The sequence below is a fragment of the Myotis daubentonii genome, chromosome 13 (assembly GCF_963259705.1).
Source record: "Myotis daubentonii chromosome 13, mMyoDau2.1, whole genome shotgun sequence".
Classification (NCBI taxonomy): domain Eukaryota; kingdom Metazoa; phylum Chordata; class Mammalia; order Chiroptera; family Vespertilionidae; genus Myotis; species Myotis daubentonii.
In genome coordinates, this window is record NC_081852.1 from 40,926,508 (window position 1) to 40,945,436 (window position 18,929).

The window sequence follows — 18,929 nt, forward strand, 5'->3', positions numbered from 1 at the left end:
GCTTTATATCAGTGCCCTGTTATAGCTTTTAAAGAATAATTCCCAGGCTCTGTCAGCATTCTTTCCCTAAGATATTCTCCGCCCAAGTCCTGCTGTCTGCTTTCTTCTTTTCCAAATGTAACCCAATGTCGCTGAGGCCTTCAAGAAACACAGGGTAGTATCTAAACTCCAATTCACTGGGCATCCAGAAGTTTCCCTCTCATTTCTGAGTCTTACTCTTATTTCTGCTTCTTTTGTGAGTTCAGGCAGCCTTCCCATGCGTACCCCTTACCAAACCTAATCATGATGCTCTATCCTATCTCCTTGAGGAGTCAGTGTTTAATTGCATTTTGGTGATGGAACAGGGGAGGGGTCTGATTGAGTGTAGTAAATCCATCCACCATTCTTCCCTCTGGCACCCCTCATACTGCACTGCCTCCCTCACCCTTTGGTTCCTTTGGTGAGAGCTTCCCTATCACAAGACATCCTCAAGAAGCATAATGCCTCATTTTACAGTCCATCAGGCCAGTTTGCTTCATCAGCCCATCTCCCAGATCTGTTGATTATAAGTCCATCTTGCCATGAAAAATTACCAACTCTCTATTCCAGAAGCCCCAGAGCTCCAAGTCTCTATCTCTGACCATCTCACCAGCTGCTTCTGTAATTAGCATGTGAGGCCTACAGCTGTACTCCTTTGGGCAGGAAGTAAAACTGCTAGATTCCTCCACTGTTCAAAGAACCACCTTGGGCAGCAATGCAAACAAAGTGCTTCTTCCTATGCAGCCCTAGTGGCAGCAGTAATTCGGGACTTGCTGTTTCATGCCCACTGTCCCCTGAACAGCCTCCTCCAAACTCCCGCCCTGAAGCCAATGACAGTGTGCTGGTTTCTGGGGGAAGTATGTCCCCTGAGAAGTTAGCATGAGAACTTAAGGCACGTGGTGCCAGAAAGTAAACTGAGACACATAACTTGGGAGTGACTCTGAACTGGTCGAAATCTCTTCATTCAACCACCAGGCAGTAAGGTGAGTTATGGAAACATTCTCTTGAATAATCTTCTTTAGCATTTTATTATTACTATGCAGCAGTTCATTCAGATGGTCAGTTTTCTCAATGCTGTGCCTTGGGCAATGGACAGGCAGAAGGCCTTTTCCTTCTATTCCCCGCTCCCTCCTCCAAACTGCCCTTTGAGAGTAGTCCAAAAGCCAGATACCATCCTGAGTTATCTCATTTACTACTTCTGACAATCTTATGACATGAGTATCATTCATCCACTTAAAAATGAAAAAAAAAAAAAAACTGAGTCTCAGAGAAGATGCACAACTAAAATCACACAACCAGTAGATAGTGGACCCAGAGTTCAAACCGAGCTCAGAATGACTCCACATCCGAGTCCTTCTTCACAAAACAGACGGTCAGTGAGGTGGGAACAGTCTGACTCAGTTCTCATGCTTATGTGCCAAGGTTCATTGAAAAAGGTCTTCCAATCTAGTTGTAATTTCCAAAACTCAGAAAAGCAACATAATTAACTTAAAAATATGTTTTAAAAGTCCTGAATGTTTACACCGGAAAATCCCATATTACTTAGTTAGGAGGTGGAAGACACAGAAGACTTTTAAGAGTGTTTTAAAGGGAATTTTCATTCTCAAGGGTTTTGGAGGCTGAAAGCATAGGCTTTCTTTGTTTTACTTTTTGATTTTTATTGTGAAAAAAGACCACTTCTAAGAAAAGTTTATGAAATGTGAATATGTACAATGCTGGTTAAAAAATAGAAATTTACGAGTAACTAGAACCCTTCCCCATCAGACAGCATCTGCTCTTTGCTTGTTCACATTTCTGCAATATAGACACATTTCTCTTTCCTTGATGCTGTCAGGACTCTTTGACTTTGGTTAAAATCAAAGTTGGAATCATATGTGGAAATTTAAACTATCTAGATGTGTAGTTTATTATGAACATGAACAAATAGAAGGAGAAAGAGAAAGAGTCAAGTGTTTTCTCCTAAGCCTAGTATTTAAGTTCAAATCAGTAAACTACTGAAAAACTGTGACTTTGATTAAAATCATTCTAGTGATTCATGAAAGAACAAATAGAAGGAGAAAGAGAAAACAATTCCTGTGGTAATAGGGCATTTGGGGATAGACCCTGTCACCCATTTAGTCATCCTTTGGGAGACATCCCTTAGACAATGTCTGAGAGTGTGAATCTCTTATCTGTTCTAAACAGAAAGATCAGTTCCCAGGCATCATTTTGTTACTGGTATTTGGGGGTGGGGAGGGCATGATAAACATGATACATGAAATACCATTGAGTGTTGAAACAAGGAGGCAAGGACTGAAAATACAATTGCAGGAACAAAAGGGACTCATAACAAAGCTTTATCATAAAATACATTTATTTAGTTTATGACTACAGTTACTTCACTCTTTTTCTTTCCCCCCAGGAGCCTTGCAAACAACAATCTCCAGACGCTCCCAAAAGATATTTTCAAAGGCCTGGATTCTTTAACAAATGTGTAAGAGGACCTGATTAATTAATTAATTAATTAATTAATTTGTAATAGTTACAAAGAAGACTGGTATTGATTATTAAAATTTTTAATTGGCTTTAAAATTAAATTAGAATTTTAGAATTTAAGTTGATTTGAATTTTAAATTTACTTAGACTAATGTGTTTTTTTTTCTATGATTTTTACCACTAGACATTCTGAAAATATAGTGCCCAGACATTCCTTTGACAAAGTGTGTGTCCATATGGAAGGGAGTGATGATAAAGAAGTTTGAGGGAGAGGGACCAGGAGGCCCAGATAGAAATCTCAAGATGCCTTTTTTCCCATGAGGTCCAGGAAATGGGGCTACAAAGGAAAATATAAAGGAGTCTGGGAAACAGAGTAAAGATGAAAGGTTACACCCATGGGTTGGTCAGTCTACAGAGAAATGGAGCAGGAAATGGGGGAAGGGAGGAAAGTTTGACTTTTTTCTCATTAGACTGAACAACTCTAGGCTTAATCCCCAGGAATTTGGCTTAAGCCCCGGGAAGGGAATGAACTTAATTATTTTTGACCCCTTTTCAAACAAAAGAGCTTTCAAACTTTGACTTTTAAGCCTCAGAGTGAAAGATCTTTGTAAGGAATTTGTATATTTTGCTGTAAGCAAAGCAAGTAATATATGCCTAAAGCTCTCAAAAGCAATTTAGCTTCATTAAGTGCCTTCCAGAATATTTGAAAGGTATTTAAATTCCATAAGGTAGAATTCAGGAACAAATGAAAGGACATATGAAAACAAAAGATTTCTTATTATTCAGGTACTTTGCTATAGACTATTCAGAACAACTTTTCTCCAATAACAAAAAGTCTGAGTCAAGTGTTTTCTCCTAAGCCTAGTATTTAAGTTCAAATCAGTAAACTACTGAAAAACTTCCTTTGTTCCTTGTAGTATTCCCCCAGCCCCTCCTCCATGCCTATTAGCCCAATTCCTGGTTTATTTCCAAGAGAGTGCAGGGATCAGGACATTTCCAAGAAAGTCTCTAACAGACCACAGTTATCTGCTCTGATTAACAATAGCCCAGAAAAGTTGACACATTCTTCTGGGTCAGAATATGCTTGGGAGATGAGGTCAGTACTGACAATGTCTTAGAAGTTAGATGACACCTCAGGGCTGACTTGGGGATACAGCTTATTTGGAGACCCTTTGTCTTATCCTTATGTCACCCTGTACCTCACACTAACAAAAAATAAAAAAATAAAAGCCATTTGAAATTGTCTCAGTCTCTCCAGGGAATTCTATAATGGGTTTGGCTTCTTGGGCCTACTTTGATATTCCCAAATCAAGAATTATCTAAGAAGTACAGGATTATGCCAACTTGACGTTTAGTGAATTTCTTGGTTTTCTTGACTACGTCTCCGGAGAAAAATTTTAAATGTTCAACATTTAAAAAATGTTTATGTGCTGTGTGAAGAGTAGGCAACACTTACTGTACAAATTCTGTGTGATGAAGAAGGGTTTTAGGAAGGAGATGGACTTTATGAACAACAGCAGTGCAAGTAAATAGAAGTTGGTAAGTTGGAATCATATGTGGAAATTTAAACTATCTAGATGTGTAGTTTATTATGAACATGAGCTATTGCATGTCTGCGTTAACTCTGCTGTGTCAAAGTCATTTCCTATTAAAATTGAATTTGTAGACCATGAAATAAGGTCAGGATTAATTATGTCTGTGAGGAAGAAGAAAAGCAAATAACTCACTCCATTTAATTAAATATGATACAATAATCACTATATACTTTCCTCTAGACCTGTGCTGTCCAGTATGGTAGCCACACATGCGGTCACTTGAAATGTGTTCCTAGTGTGATTGAGAAGCTGACTTGTAAATTTTACTTAATTTTTTTAAAATTTAAATTTAAAAATTGATTCTCAGCTCAATTATTAGAAAACTTTTAAGTCTCTTTGCAACAACTTGGGCGTGTGAGTTTATTTTTTTTAACTGGAAATTTTATTAAATCTAAGGACACATCAGGTATTTCTGATGAAAATTTAGCATCCAAATTGAGATATGCTATAAAATGAGTATAAAATATACATTAGACTTCAAAGACTTAATATAAAAAAGAATGTAAAGTATTTTATTAATATTTTTATAATGACTACATATCAAAATGATAATATTTTTTATATATTGGGCTAAATAAGATATATTATTAAAATTAACTTCACCTGTCTCTTTTTACTTTTTTAATGTGCCTATAGAAAATTTTAAATTACATATGTCGTTCACATCATATTTCTATGGACAGCACAGCTCTAAACCCAGCTACCTTCGAATCCAAGAGGGAGTAAGTTAGCAGGTTCCTTTGACTGGGGTGGCCTGTAAGGGTACACTGTGGTAATTCTGAGCTCAGAGTGAATTAGTCAGGTTCAAGGTGGATTCTGGGGCATTCTGGCACATGCTAATGGCTGAAATAGAAGTCATACTGTGAAGGTAGGACCCTCATAGAGCAAAAGCAGCTGAAGTTTGTCTTTCAGGGACCTCAGAGGAAATTCATTTAATTGTGACTGTAAACTGAAGTGGCTGGTGGAATGGCTAGGCCACACCAATGCAACTGTCGAAGACATCTACTGCGAAAGCCCTCCAGAATACAAGAAGCGCAAAATCAATAGCCTCTCCTCCAAGGATTTTGATTGTATCATTACAGGTAATGTATTCCAAGTTATTCCACCTCATAAAATTAAAAGAAGGGCTACACTTTTTGGCATGTGCAGGAACTGATATTTTTATATCTCAAAAACCAACTAAGCAATTTAATTTTTAAAATATTATGAACCATTAAAATGTCATGCATTTAAAAGCAAAGTAAAATTGTCATTTTACTACTTTTCTAAAATAAATGCATTTGTTATGGACATTTGAGATCTAGCCAAGGAGCTAGACTTTAGCACACAGTTACTCATTGTCACTTCCTATTTTTGCAGAATTTGCAAAGTCTCAAGAGCTGCCTTATCAATCACTGTCCATAGACACTTTTTCTTATATGAACGATGAGTATGTAGTCATTGCTCAGCCTTTTAACGGAAAATGCATTTTCCTTGAGTGGGACCATGTAGAAAAGACCTTCCGGAATTATGACAACATTACAGGTATGAGAAGCCTAATCATATTTTGAGTGAAAAGTTAAGCTGCTTGGACCAAGGGCAACAGGGAAAGATGAGCGATATTGGGAAGGCTTTGAGACATCTGAATCCCAACTCTGCCATTTATTAAGTGATCTGGAATTGTTCCCTAAACTTTAATTTTCTCACTTGTAAATCTGAAATATTTACAAGGTTATCAAAGATAATGCAAGCATATATTCAAGAAACTTACCATAGTACCTAGCCTAGCAATAAAAGGTGGATAATTTTTCCTGGACGAGAAAGTATTGGACAAGGAATCATGAGTTCTAACCCAGGTTCTGCCACAAAATGGGGATGCTACTGACTCTCACTGGGCTCTCTTTTTCTTAACTTTAAAATAAGGTTATTTTAGACCAATGAGTCTCAAACTTTGTTGTACAAACATTACTTCTGTAAAATATTAATGTATGCTTGTGGCAAAAAGGGTTTTGTGGTCAAATACATCTATGAACCATATCTCCCTCTTGGAAATTCAGAATAATACTCATTAGAGGCTCTGAGAAGTTCTAACAGTGAAAAAACAAGCCTCTTTCCAGAATTTTTTGCATTTAGTTTGACCATGGAAACCAACTTTTTTTTTTTTTTTTTTTTTTTTTTGCCATGCAAACTTTTACTCAGGTGATCTCTTAGGTTCCTTTCTCATTCAACAACTTGAAATTTTTTAAGTCATAAATTAAACATGGGACACTCTGTGAAATATTTACATCAGCTTTAGTTCCTAATACTTTTAAATCTACTCCTAAAAGCTCCTAGACAAAACTGAGAGGGTCATAATTAGATTTTGTTGGTGGTCCTCGGCCCATTGCTCAAAGGATCAATACAGGTCTGAGCTTGCTTGAGACAGAGGTACCCAGATGAAGGAATCCCCTCCTAACTGATACCCTTCTAGAATCCTCCTTCTTTCTCAAGGAGAAAGGCTATGCTTCCCTTTCTCCCTAAGCCTTCCTTGTTTTCCAGTGGATTACAGTAGGCATTCATGTAATCTAAACCAGTTCTTTTTACCTATGTGCAGTTCATCAATTGCTTTGTTGTTGTTGTTAATCCTCACCCAAGGATATTTTTTCCATTGATTTTTAGAGATAGTGGAGGGGAAGGGGAAAGACAGAAGGAGACCAACATCGATGTGAGAGAGACACATAAATTGGTTGCCTCCCACATGTGCCCTCATGAGACCGGGGATGGAGCCTGCATTGGAGGTTCATGCCCTTGACCAGAATCTAACCCCAGACCCTTCAGTCCATGGGCCAACACTCTAACCACTGAGCAAAACTGGCTAGGGCTTGAATGAATCTTTAGATGAGCACTTGAGAGAAATGAATCATGTACTTGCAACTTCAGAATGCATCATCTAGTATAAAATGACAAACAGATGTCATGTATATGGTCAACATCATGTCCCTCACCCCCAGACAGACATTGCTAATCCACTGTGGTGCTCTTTCTTGCAGAGTGCAGCAGTGGCCACAGAATCCTTCTCAACACAGTTCTCCAGGCAGTCGCTCTTATCATCATCAGTCAGTCATTATGGGCACATAGGTAAAATCTAGTGACCAGCCCTGATCTAGTTTCAACCCTCTCTGTACAAAAGAGAAAACTAAATCCCACAGAAGTTAAGTAACTTTTCCAAGGTCACACAATCAGTTGAGTCCTGAAAAGGGTCACAAGTAGAATAATTCTGTCTCTGGATGGAGTCAATTAGTAGAAAGAGTTGATGCAGAACTTAGTGCCTCAGAGCCCCCTTAGGCTGCAGGCAGAAAAGACCAGGGTCCTACATTCGCCCCGCTTCTCTTTGGATTTCCTAGAATCAAGCTCCCTTGAGGAATTCAGAATATATTCATAAATATTAAACTCTTACCAAAAGGATGCTGAGCTAGGCCACTGATAGACCTCATGTTGGTCTCTAATATTTCCCAAGGTAACATTCATGAGCATCATCTATGTACTCCTCCCTCTTCCTTCTCTTCTCTCCTGCCACCAGTGACCTGAAGATGCAGAAAAATGCCAAGTGGCATCACTTTCCTTTCTCAGGGGAAAGTCAGGTTATTCAAAAAGTAGTTCACACTTAGAAGAAACCAATTACAGACAGAGCTGTGGGCTTCCCAAACCACCATTCAAACCTCCTAAAACCTTGTGGAATCTAAGCCCAAGATGGAAATCCTGGAATACCTAGCCGTCCACCCCATAGCGATGCTGGTAGACCTGGGTTTGAATCCCAACTCTGTCTTCTCCTAGCAGCATTGAACCTCTCTGAGCTTCAGCCTGCTCATCAACAAAAGGGGGGATAATAATATTTATTATTTAACCTTTTGGAAATTTTTAATGAGATGATTTGGCAAAGCACATAGTAGGTGCTCAATAAATGGCTGTTTTCACTACAATTACAAAGATTAACTCATGATGTATTAGGGAGAGCAATGCTTTCTTTCTGCAAGAAATGAGAGAAGGAAACTCAGGCTATAGCCATGTATCCTAAATATCTAGTGCAGGTTGGATGTAACATGACAATGTCTGCATGCTCCAAAAGAGGATGACCATCCAGCTAATCTCTCATTTGTCTTTTCCCAGGCACGTCCACTGTAGTATGCAAGCCTATAGTCATTGAAACCCAGCTCTATGTTATTGTGGCCCAGCTATTTGGCGGCTCTCACATCTATAAGCGAGACGGTTTTGCAAATAAATTCATAAAAATCCAGGATATTGAAATTCTCAAAATCCGAAAACCCAATGATATTGAAACATTCAAGATTGAAAACAACTGGTACTTTGTTGTTGCTGACAGTTCAAAAGCTGGTTTTACTACCATTTACAAATGGAATGGAAATGGATTCTACTCCCATCAATCCTTACATGCGTGGTACAGGGACACTGATGTGGAATACCTAGAAATAGCCAGAACACCTCAGGCACTGAGAATGCCTCATTTAATCCTGTCCAGTAGTTCCCAGCGTCCTGTAATTTATCAGTGGAACAAAGCAACACAATTATTCACTAACCAAACTGACATCCCTAACATGGAGGATGTATATGCCGTAAAGCACTTCTCAGTGAAAGGTGACGTGTACATTTGCTTGACAAGATTCATTGGTGATTCCAAAGTAATGAAATGGGGAGGCTCCTCATTTCAGGATATTCAGAGGATGCCATCACGAGGATCTATGGTGTTCCAGCCTCTTCAGATAAATAACTATCAATATGCAATTCTTGGAAGTGATTATTCTTTTACTCAAGTGTATAACTGGGATGCAGAGAAAGCCAAATTTGTGAAATTTCAGGAATTAAATGTTCAGGCACCAAGATCATTCACACATGTGTCCATTAATAAACGCAATTTTCTTTTTGCTTCCAGTTTTAAGGGAAATACACAGATTTACAAACATGTCATAGTTGACTTAAGCGCATGACACACAAATTCTGTGGCTGCCATCAGAAACTTTCTACAGTACATGGTCCGGATGAACTCAATGCATGATGACTCTTCTTATCCCACTTGCAAATGAATGCCTTTCAAACACTGAGACTGCTAGAACCAAGCACTACCATATCCCCATCTTTAACTGTCCAGTCCAGTGGTATGGGAAGTTACCTTTTATAAGAGAAAATTGAATTGTGTAACTGTTCTTTGCAGTGAAGGTGTGTAAATAAGCATTTAATGATATCTGTTACTCCAAAAAGAAATATTAATATGTACTTTTCCATTTATTTATTCATGTGTTCAGAACTGCCAAATAAAATGTTTACATTTTCTTTCATATCCCAAGGTAAGTACTTAAGGGAGTTTAGTTTTTTTCTTGGTGATGGTGTATTTAGGAAATAGTTTTATACCATAAGGTTATATTTGAATCAAGAGTTTATGTTGTGACTAATGAGTGAAGGTGAAACACTGATATTGATTATCCATAATTTATGAACAGGTTCATCAGATGATTTTGAACATTCAAAGGTGTTTCCAAAAGTCGTGACTTTTAGGAACACTTTGAGGTAAAGTGGTGACAAATTCAAAGAAGGGTAGAGAAATTTGCTTATTACAAGAAGACTAATTTGAAATAAAAACTCTAAGATCCATCCTTTCCTGTCCAATAGCTCCAGCTACAGCAATCCTTCAAACAACTTACAGGATAAGTTGAAGCCAAGATTTGGGATTTTCAAAAAACGTATTTAGGGACTTTCTAAATGTCTGACTCTAGAATCATCTGACAGCTAATTGAGATTGTAACCTTATCGCACTTGCCTCAAATGAAGGCCTCTTGATCTGACCAAGGACTTCTAGAGACCAAGTCTGATATGTTATTGACATGCTGCAGAGTGCCCAGGAGGATCATATTTGATTTTCTAAAACCCTGCCTCCGGATCACAAGGGTCGTAGCAAGTAGCACAATGCCTGCGCACTCTGTGGGCTCTCAGAGGTGCACATGTGTCCTCCTGTTATAATAATAAACTTTATGAGGCCCTTTGATCTCATCGGTCAGTATGTATGGAGTACCTAATAACGTATCATTCCTGTGGTGTTGAGGGGAGAACTGAAGGAGAGAAAGGCACCATCCTTGCCCTCTGAGTCGTTAGAAGGCTCACTGGGGGTTTAGGACACAACAGAGCAAGCAGTAAGTGCCAGTTATCATCTGAACATTCAATTGTAAGTTTCAGGAGAGCATCAAAGATGTCTTCCTGAAAGAAGTGGGCCTTGTTTGAACTTAAGGGAAGATAGGAGTTTAAATGGGGATCATGACAGAGAAAGTATTCCTGGCACTTGGTTCTGCATGCTGATTTTATGGAAGGGAACAGAACTTCCTCCAGCCCACTGTTCCCCAGAGTCTTTGACCAAACGATTGTGGGAAGGTGTGGGTAGGGGGACATCAACCCCTCTGCCAGCCCTTATCTGGCAAACTTGAGGCATCAAAGGTACACACATCGTTATAGAGTCTCCCAGAAGCAATACCTTAGGGCAGGGGTCCTCAAACTACGGCCCCCGGGCCACATGCGGCCCGCCTAAAACATTTATCCCGCCCGCTGGGTTTTTTTGCTGCTGCTGCCTGTTGCTTAGCAGCCGACTAGTTTTTTTTTAAACTATAGTCCGGCCCTCCAACGGTCTGAGGGACAGTGAACTGGCCCCTGTTTAAAAAGTTTGAGGACCCCTGCCTTAGGGAGTTATGCACAGGAACCTGACTCCTTTATAACATGGTAAAGATATTAACTCTGACATCAGGGTTATGGGGGAGGAGGAGAAGGCTTACCCACTCCCGATCCCGCACAGAGGGAGAACTGGCCTTTGAACGCATTCCTTTCCTCAGTTCCTATTTTCTGTAAGCAGCCTATATGCTGTTGGAGAACACCTGCTTTGTAGAGACAGGGATCAAATCCAGCCTTGCCACGTACTGGCTTTGTCCAGACAAGTTACTTAACCTCTCTGAGCCTCAGTTTCTTCATCTGTAAAGGGACAATAATGCCTACTCCAAGGACATGGAAGAATTAAGGAGCACATGGCAGACTGAACTTTTCTAACATGTGCTATGAGAACCTTGCCCTCATCCTATCAAGAGGTGGTGCCTAATTCCTCTGTTCTTAAATCTGGACGGGCAACCAATAGAATGTGGAGGAAATTATGCAGTTTGACTTTGGAGCTGGGGTTACAAAATGATGATGCTTTTGCCTTGAACCTGAACTGACATGTCAAAAGTCCTAGCAGCTTGAAGCCACCATTCTGTGAGGAAGCCCAGGGTTTGGTCGGCAACCTCAGCTGAGGTCTCAGCATCAACCACCAGTCATCTGAGTGAGGGCTCCAGGGGATTCCAGCTCCAGGCTGTCAAGTCACCACCAGCCATCAAATCTTCCCAACTGAGGCCCTGGATGTTACGGAGCAGAGACAAGCCATCCCACAATCACCTACTCAAATTCCTGACTCATAGAATATATACACATAATAAAATGGTTGTTTTAAACAGCTAAGTTTTGGGGTGCTTTGTCACACTGTAGCAGTACTGGGAATAGCACTTGAAGTGCTTAACCCAGAACAAGCACGAATTAGCACTCACCAAGTGCTAATCGTTCCACACCCATAGCATGAGTTTGGGTCACACTCTTTACTGTCTTAATGTAACTCACTGTCATTTTATTTTTAAATGCTCTCTCCTGTTTTCAATATGTTATCGTGTTCTTGCTCTGTGCCAGGCACTGTGCTGAGTTGAGGGATGCGGACATTAAAGACTTGCCCTGCTTGTTTTCATAGGAGCACTGACTATTCAACTTGGCAAACCAAGTCTCTACTTTACCTTAAATCTGAGACCCAGAGATGTGAAGCAAGTGGGGTGAAGTAGGCTACAACCCAGGTCTCCTGACACGTGGTCTAATCCTTGGTCCATAACATGGTGCCACCTTTCAAAACTGCCCCCTTCATTTCAGACCTGGGATGTGGATGGGGACAGAGGTGAGGAAGCTGACAGAGAAAATAAATGTTAAAAAGACTGAGGAGAAGGATAGATGGTAGGGTCCACTTTTTGTAGGAATTGACCAGTCTTTTCTATGAGTTGCCCTCTCTGCCTGTGTCCCTCATCTCCTCTACACTGTACCACTCTCCAGCCATAGACGATTGGGCCTGGAGTGAACTCCTGATCCAGGTGTTCAACCCAGAAGCTGGGTGGGCTCATATCTAGTTATCCCTTCTGGATATTTGGCATTATGTCTTTAGCCATGGCACCAGATTTGAAGGTGATGATCTTATATCAGGTTCCCTCAAAGCAGTGGGATTTACTGAGTAAGTGCTTTCTCTACATCTGAAAGATAGTGAGAGGGGCACAGGGCAGGGAAAGATGCCATTTCAAAACTCTGGCTTCAGTCCGACCCCATGGGGAACTCTAGAGCATGAATTGTACCGCAGAGCATATCCTGCCTTGAGGCAAGAAGGATGGACTTTTATAGCCACTCATCTGATAGATAATGTCCAAAAAGTGTGGGGCATAATCTCTTAGGCATCTCTAGCAGAGAAGGTTGGCTAAGGGCAATGCTCCACAGAAGGGTACAACTGTGAGCTGTTAAGTAGAACCCACGTCAGCTGCAGGATGGGTGCATCAGCCTAGTAAAGGGCATGTGGGTGGGATACCAATAGCATCAGCCACAGGGACACTGCCTGGGGAGCTGAAGACACCATTTTGGAGCAGCCATGATTGTCCATGTACCAGAGGAGCAGAGAAGGTTGGTCCCAAAAGTGAGTAGGGAATGATGTAGAAGCTCAGAAAGAAGCAGAAGTGAGAAACTACATAGTCTGAGGGATGGAGGAAGGGAAAGGGGTAAGAAAAGGGAGAGGAAGAGAGGGAAAATGGGAGTATAAAAAGGAAGTGGGGGAGAGAGTGGGGGAAGATTGGGAAGTATGGTGTCCCAAGTTGGGTCACCTGAGAAGTTAATGCACAGATCTTTATTAGGTAGTACCCTTGAAAGCAACATCTGGAAGGGAGGGGAAAGAAGAATTTGGCAGAGAGAAGCTGAGCTGTGATGCAGGTCCCATCAAGGTAACCCTGTAGGGAGCTCTAGAGCTGAGACGTCTCTTCCCAGTTGTCCCAAGAGGACCAGAGCTTTATACCTTTGTGTTGATTACTCATTAGATGTGGCCATCCTTGGGAGAAAGTATGGCTTTAGATGGGGCTGTTTTCTTAGCCAAGGCAATCCCAAAAGACGACAGACAGCAGAGGCTCATCTTACAGCCACAACTGGAAAACAAACCCTTTATTCTTGAATGAGGATGGGTGGTGCAACACAGTCTCCATTGCAGAGGAAAGAGACAGAAAGAAGGGTGAGTGAGAGAAAAGGGAGGAGTGGCAGCCTGGATTCCATTTCTTGCTTCATCCCTCATTAGAATCAGTGGCACCCCCTGCCCTTGAATTCCTTTAGGTACTTCTGTAGTCTTCTAATAACAACCACCCCGCCCCCGCCCACACACACACATATACACACTTTATTTTATTTTATGTTAGTTTGAGTGGATTTCTGTACTTACCACAAAGTTATCTTCAACTAAGTCAGAATGTTTAGGCACAATGGACTATAATATGATGTGTATAGATGTAATGGCGAGTACTAGATATTTCAATCTCTGCTATTCACACTGTAAAACTTCTATTAATCTATCCTCAAGTTCATCAATTCTTTCCTCTATTACCTCCAACCTCAACTTTCTTGAACAAGTAATATTATTTCAATTAGATCAGTGCTTCTCCATGTTAAATTTTTTTCCAATGTTTAAAAAGGTTTGGATCATAGAGATTTAAAAATCTCCAATGCATTTTAGACCAATGTAATCTGTTTGTATTGTGAACCAATATTTTTGGAAGTTAGAATAAAAGTGAATTACTAGGAAAATGATCACTTGCTTGGTTATTGTGGCCATGTCAAACGGCCTATAAAAGTTTCTAAGTGTTTCCTCTCAAGTTCTGTGCTTATCTCATCCCACACTGATTCTAAACTTTTCCTAGACTGGCACTGGTCCTAGGACCACATCTATAGGTACACTAAACTAGTCAACTAGAGCTCAACGCATTCATCTCAGCCTTACAGTTATATATCAGTTTTAAAGTGGGATATACATGCATTTTAATATGGTTGCTATCAAGGCTATGAGGCATCAAGGGATACCACAAGCCAAGAAGACCTACAAGGCCTTAGAAAGTCCTGAAGGTGGAATTTAAAATCCAGCCCAGCTTCTCCTCCCACCCTCCTTCCTATTCACCCACAAGTTGCAGTTACCCATGCAACTTCACAAGCCCTGTTTATCTAAGTGTGTGCTTCTGTGCCCAGGCTGCTCCCGCCACCTACAATGTTCTTTCCCCACTCTTCTATTTTTTAAAAAAATATGTATGTTTTTATTAATTTTAGAGAGAGAGGAAGGGAGATAGAAACATCAATGAAAGAGAAACATCAACATCGATTGGTTGCCTCCTGTATGCCCCCTCCCCCCACTGGGGATGGAGCCCACAACCCATGCATGTGCCCTGACTGGAAATCAAACCGATGACCTCCTGGTGCATGGGTCGACCAGCCGGGCTACTTTTTTAAATCTTAGTCCTACTCCAAACAGTTAGATGGGATTTCTCCTTTCTCTAGTTTTCTCAGCCCATTGCTTTAACCATGAGCAAGGCTCATAATTCATTTTGCCTTGCATGATGGTTAGTTGTTATATCCATCTCTCCACCAGGTTACACATCCCTGAGATCAGGACCCTGTCTTAGGCATATGGCATTCTTTCTTCTATCTCACCCCACCCTCCATCCCCTAGAACAGTCCTACTTTGCAGAAAGTCCATAAAGTTGGTGGAAATGAAATAGCTTTAAGCACCTTCAGCCTTCCTGTTTGCATATCTGAGAAGCAGCCACATCCCCTACTGTGAATTCCCAGCCCTAAGAAGAATCTTGGCTACAGATTACCCCAAAAGAATAGGCCTGCCCATGCCTACCTGCTTCCCAAGAGTAATCGATTGAGCTGGAAGATGAAAGAGACAATATTTCTGGAGTAAACCCTTATTGAAACAGATTGTAGGTCTATCTAAAACCTGGCCCACAGAACTAAAGAACGGGAACTGATTTAATTAATCTATGGAGACCCAAAGAGCAAAAAGCTTCATACTAACACTTTCAGAAAGCCTATGCTCTTTGAAATTTGTATCCCTAGAGAGGGATCCACATCCTTGGTCTACACCACTCAGAGATCCCCAGAGGGAGCATCTTGCCTGGCTGAAGTTTTTAACAATTGTTCCCAGCAAAACTGTGTCCCAGAAATCAGTCCTCTGGACAGGGCCTGATCCCAGGACAGCTGTCCTCTGTACTTCAGGCTCTTCATCCTATCTATCCTCACATACTTAAAAATTCTAAAACAAACAAACAAAACAACTTTAATATGGAAATATACTTTAATATTTTCATGTAATTATAATAATAAATGGCATTTATTACGCACTTACTCTGAGCCAGGCACTATATTACGTGCTTTATCTACAGTATTGTTCCATCCTCTGTAATATTACAATAATAGTATTATTTGACAAATGAGAAAGTTGAATCTTAGAAAAGCTAAATAACTTGTGTATAGTCATATAGTTAGTTAAGAAGTAGAGCCAAGATTCATTCAGATAGTGTCCAGCAGTGGCACCATGCTATGAAGTGCTTAAAGAAAAAATATATATTAATAATTCAGAACTCTGTGAACTGCCAGATGGATACCCCCCTCAGGAGTCTGGAGTGCCTCCAGTACCCTAAGGCTATTGATTGGTATATTTACACCTATGGACACAATGAGCTCAATTTCATTCAAGACACTTATTGAATACCTACTACGTGCAAAGCATTATGGTAGGTGATACAAAGAAAGCAAAATGAGCAAGAAGTTGTCCCTACCCTTAAATGATTTACACACCACTAAGGTTTATTTCTAAATTTCTTATTTGCAGCATCCAAAAAAATAAAAGAGGCAAAGTAAGTTCTATAGGGATCTAAAGGAGAAATGAAACATGATCCTTGTTTTCCTGCTTTTTGCCTATAGGTCTATCCAGCTGGTGCCTACAATATTTCTCTCTTTGGAACAGTGGACATAGTGGTCAATAGCTTGTGTTTTAGACTCAGGCAGACCTGGATTTGCATCTCAATGTGGCCACCTACTAGTTCTATGACCTTGGGCAAGTTAATAAATTTCAGCTGTAAAATGTGAATAATGATCATCATTGAGTAGGATAATAGATTTAATATAAGCCTTCCAACTATCCCAGGAGGAGGTTACTATTAATACCTACATTTTACTGATGAGGTTAGTAACTTGATGACGTACACACAGCCAGCAAGCCTGACCTGGGAGCCTGTACCTCACCACTCTATTCTGCTAACTTGGGGAATATTGCAAAAGTGGTGTATTGCTGTATAGGAACTGTAATCATTGTCAGGTTAGGCAGAGGACTCCTGTGTACCATCACATCCTTCTCTGTGAGGGCTGAGGTTGTCTGAAGACTTCTAGAAGATGTGAGACAAAAATTCAGGTGATCCTGTCATCAGAGGCAGCTGAGCCCTCTAAGAAAGGGGCAGACAGATAGCTCGAGTGAAGTGAGCAGGTCACCCCAGCAGCATCCCCGGCTCCAGCATGGAAGACAGCAGGAGTCAGGCATTCCTACTGAGGAACACTGAGGAACTTGGGCCCCTAGGAAATTACCTATGCTTTCATAAAACTTTCTCTTATTAAAATGTGCTCAATGTTTTTATCAGTAGAGGGAACACTGTGTGAAAAATGTTCAAAATAGCACTCCAATTTTACTTTCAGAAATCACCCTTACCTCACTCTCATTCCACCTTGGTTCTCATCCAGGGGTTCCAGGGTGGGCACATGACCCAAGTGCTAATATTCTGTCTGGCTTTTGGATATAAAAAGCCAGCATATTATCCCTGAATGATAAAATGAAGCAATTTCAGCAAAGTCATATTAAATGAGGAGACATTTGGGTGTAAGTTGCTGAAATCCAACTAAGCTAGTTAAAACATGAATATCAGCCAAGCTTCAGAAATACTTGGACCAGATACTCAGGTGATACTTTCTGAATCTGTCTTTCTCTTGGCTCTATTTTCCTCTACATTGACTTCTTTGTAAGTCAGTCTCTCCTTTCACAGTGCAGAGATGCCCACCAGCAGCTCCAACATTACATCTTGCCAGTTTAGAAACACAGTGCCTCTTTCCCCGTAGTCCTCGCAAAAGTTCAGGGCTGGTGCTCATGGCCCAGTGCCTGTCCCTGAGGCAATTGCTTTGGCAAAGGATAGAAGGCTCTGATTGGCCAAGCTTGGGTCATGTGCCCACCCTAGAACCCCTGGATGAGTACCAAGGTAGAATGAGAGTGAGGTAAGGGTGATTCCCTAAAGTAAAATTGGAGTGCTATTTAAAAGAAGAAAAGACTGCTGGACAGGAAAAACAGCAGTCATCAGCAACCTCTACATGAGAACCTCTACTTAGAAAGTCAGTTACCAAGGAAGAGGCCACACCCTCAGATGTGTCACTAAAAGGTTTTGAAAAGCCCTTCCAGCTCTTATTTTGCAAAACTTGACAAAATATAATCTCCCATCTTTGTCTGTTATTCATGATGATTCATTCTTACAATTTCTATATACTGTACATTTTTTAATGGTGTTCTCTCAAATATTCTGTTTTAAAATACTTAAATTGATATCCTTTGTTTCAAAATGATGTTCTGCCAAGTGAAGTCTAGCTGCGAATTCAGAGTGAGTGTCCCTGTGCTGGGAGATGAGGCAAAGAGTTCCTAGATCACTGCCTGTTCCCCTAGATGTGTTGCCCTTTCTGATCAATCTCCATCTGGCCAGGGCAGCTCTCTCCTTGCTTTTACCACCTTGAGCTTGGCTTTGCAGATTAAAATCTTAGAAGCTCCTTAGTGGCCCAGGACTTTTCCTGACTTAGCTTTCCAGCAGGTATCTAGCCATTAACTGAAAATCATCATAGATCAATCTCAGCAAAGTAGCACATGAAACACTGACTTCTGTTAATAATGGTTCTCCAATCTGGGTGTTCCCCAGAATCAACTAGAAAGCAATCCACAGATTCTGGAGACCCCATCTGAGACCTACTAAAACTGAATCTTCAAAGAATGGGACCCGGGCCCTGCCAGTGTGGTTCAGTGGTTGAGTGTCGACCCATGAACCAGGAGGTCACCATTTGATTCCCAGTCAGGGCACATGCCTGGGTTTCAGGCTCAGTCCCCAGTAAGAGGTAGCAGGAGGCAGCCCATCAATGATTTTCTCTCATCGTTGATGTTTCTATCCTTCTCTCCCTCTCCCTCTCCCTTTCTCTGAAATCAATAAAAACGTATTTTTTTTAAAAAAAGAATGGGACCTGGGAAGTTTTGTTTTTAACATCCCTTAGGTAATTCTGGTATTGACAGCCCATCACCAGTCCACTGACAGGGATTTAGGGGCCCCTGCTCTAAATAACCGCAGTGGACAGACCAGCAGAATGTCAAGAGCACCAAGCCTTTGGGAACAAAAGTTAGCCAAGAACTCTGAAATATGCAAGCTTTAAGTATTACCCTGGACAAGACATTTGAGGTGGGTATTTTGGGCCTCAGTTTTCCCTGTAAGGTATTGGGACTGGGTCAGGTCATCCTAAAGGTCCTTTCAGCTCTGAAAATTCTGTAACTCTCTGTTATAAAAGGAACAAAACATTAGCTTGGGAGTTTGGAGATCTTGGGCCAGTAAAACCACCTTTATAGTTGTGTGACCTTGAAAAGGCACTCTCAGTGCCTGGGCCACACTTTCCTTTCTT

The 18,929-nt window shown here is 40.8% G+C and overlaps 1 protein-coding gene across 1 annotated transcript in view; it reads left to right on the top strand.

Moving 5' to 3' along the window:
* LGI1 (leucine rich glioma inactivated 1) overlaps window positions 1–11,870 on the top strand; it is a 41,519-nt gene extending 29,649 nt beyond the window's left edge. Inside the window, exons 5-8 of the mRNA XM_059662878.1 lie at window positions 2,420–2,491; window positions 5,001–5,170; window positions 5,448–5,612; window positions 8,214–11,870. Coding sequence (XP_059518861.1) covers window positions 2,420–2,491; window positions 5,001–5,170; window positions 5,448–5,612; window positions 8,214–9,049 — 1,243 coding nt within the window. The 3' untranslated portion in view covers window positions 9,050–11,870. The remainder of the gene's footprint in view (window positions 1–2,419; window positions 2,492–5,000; window positions 5,171–5,447; window positions 5,613–8,213) is intronic.
* Window positions 11,871–18,929: the final 7,059 nt, after the last annotated feature.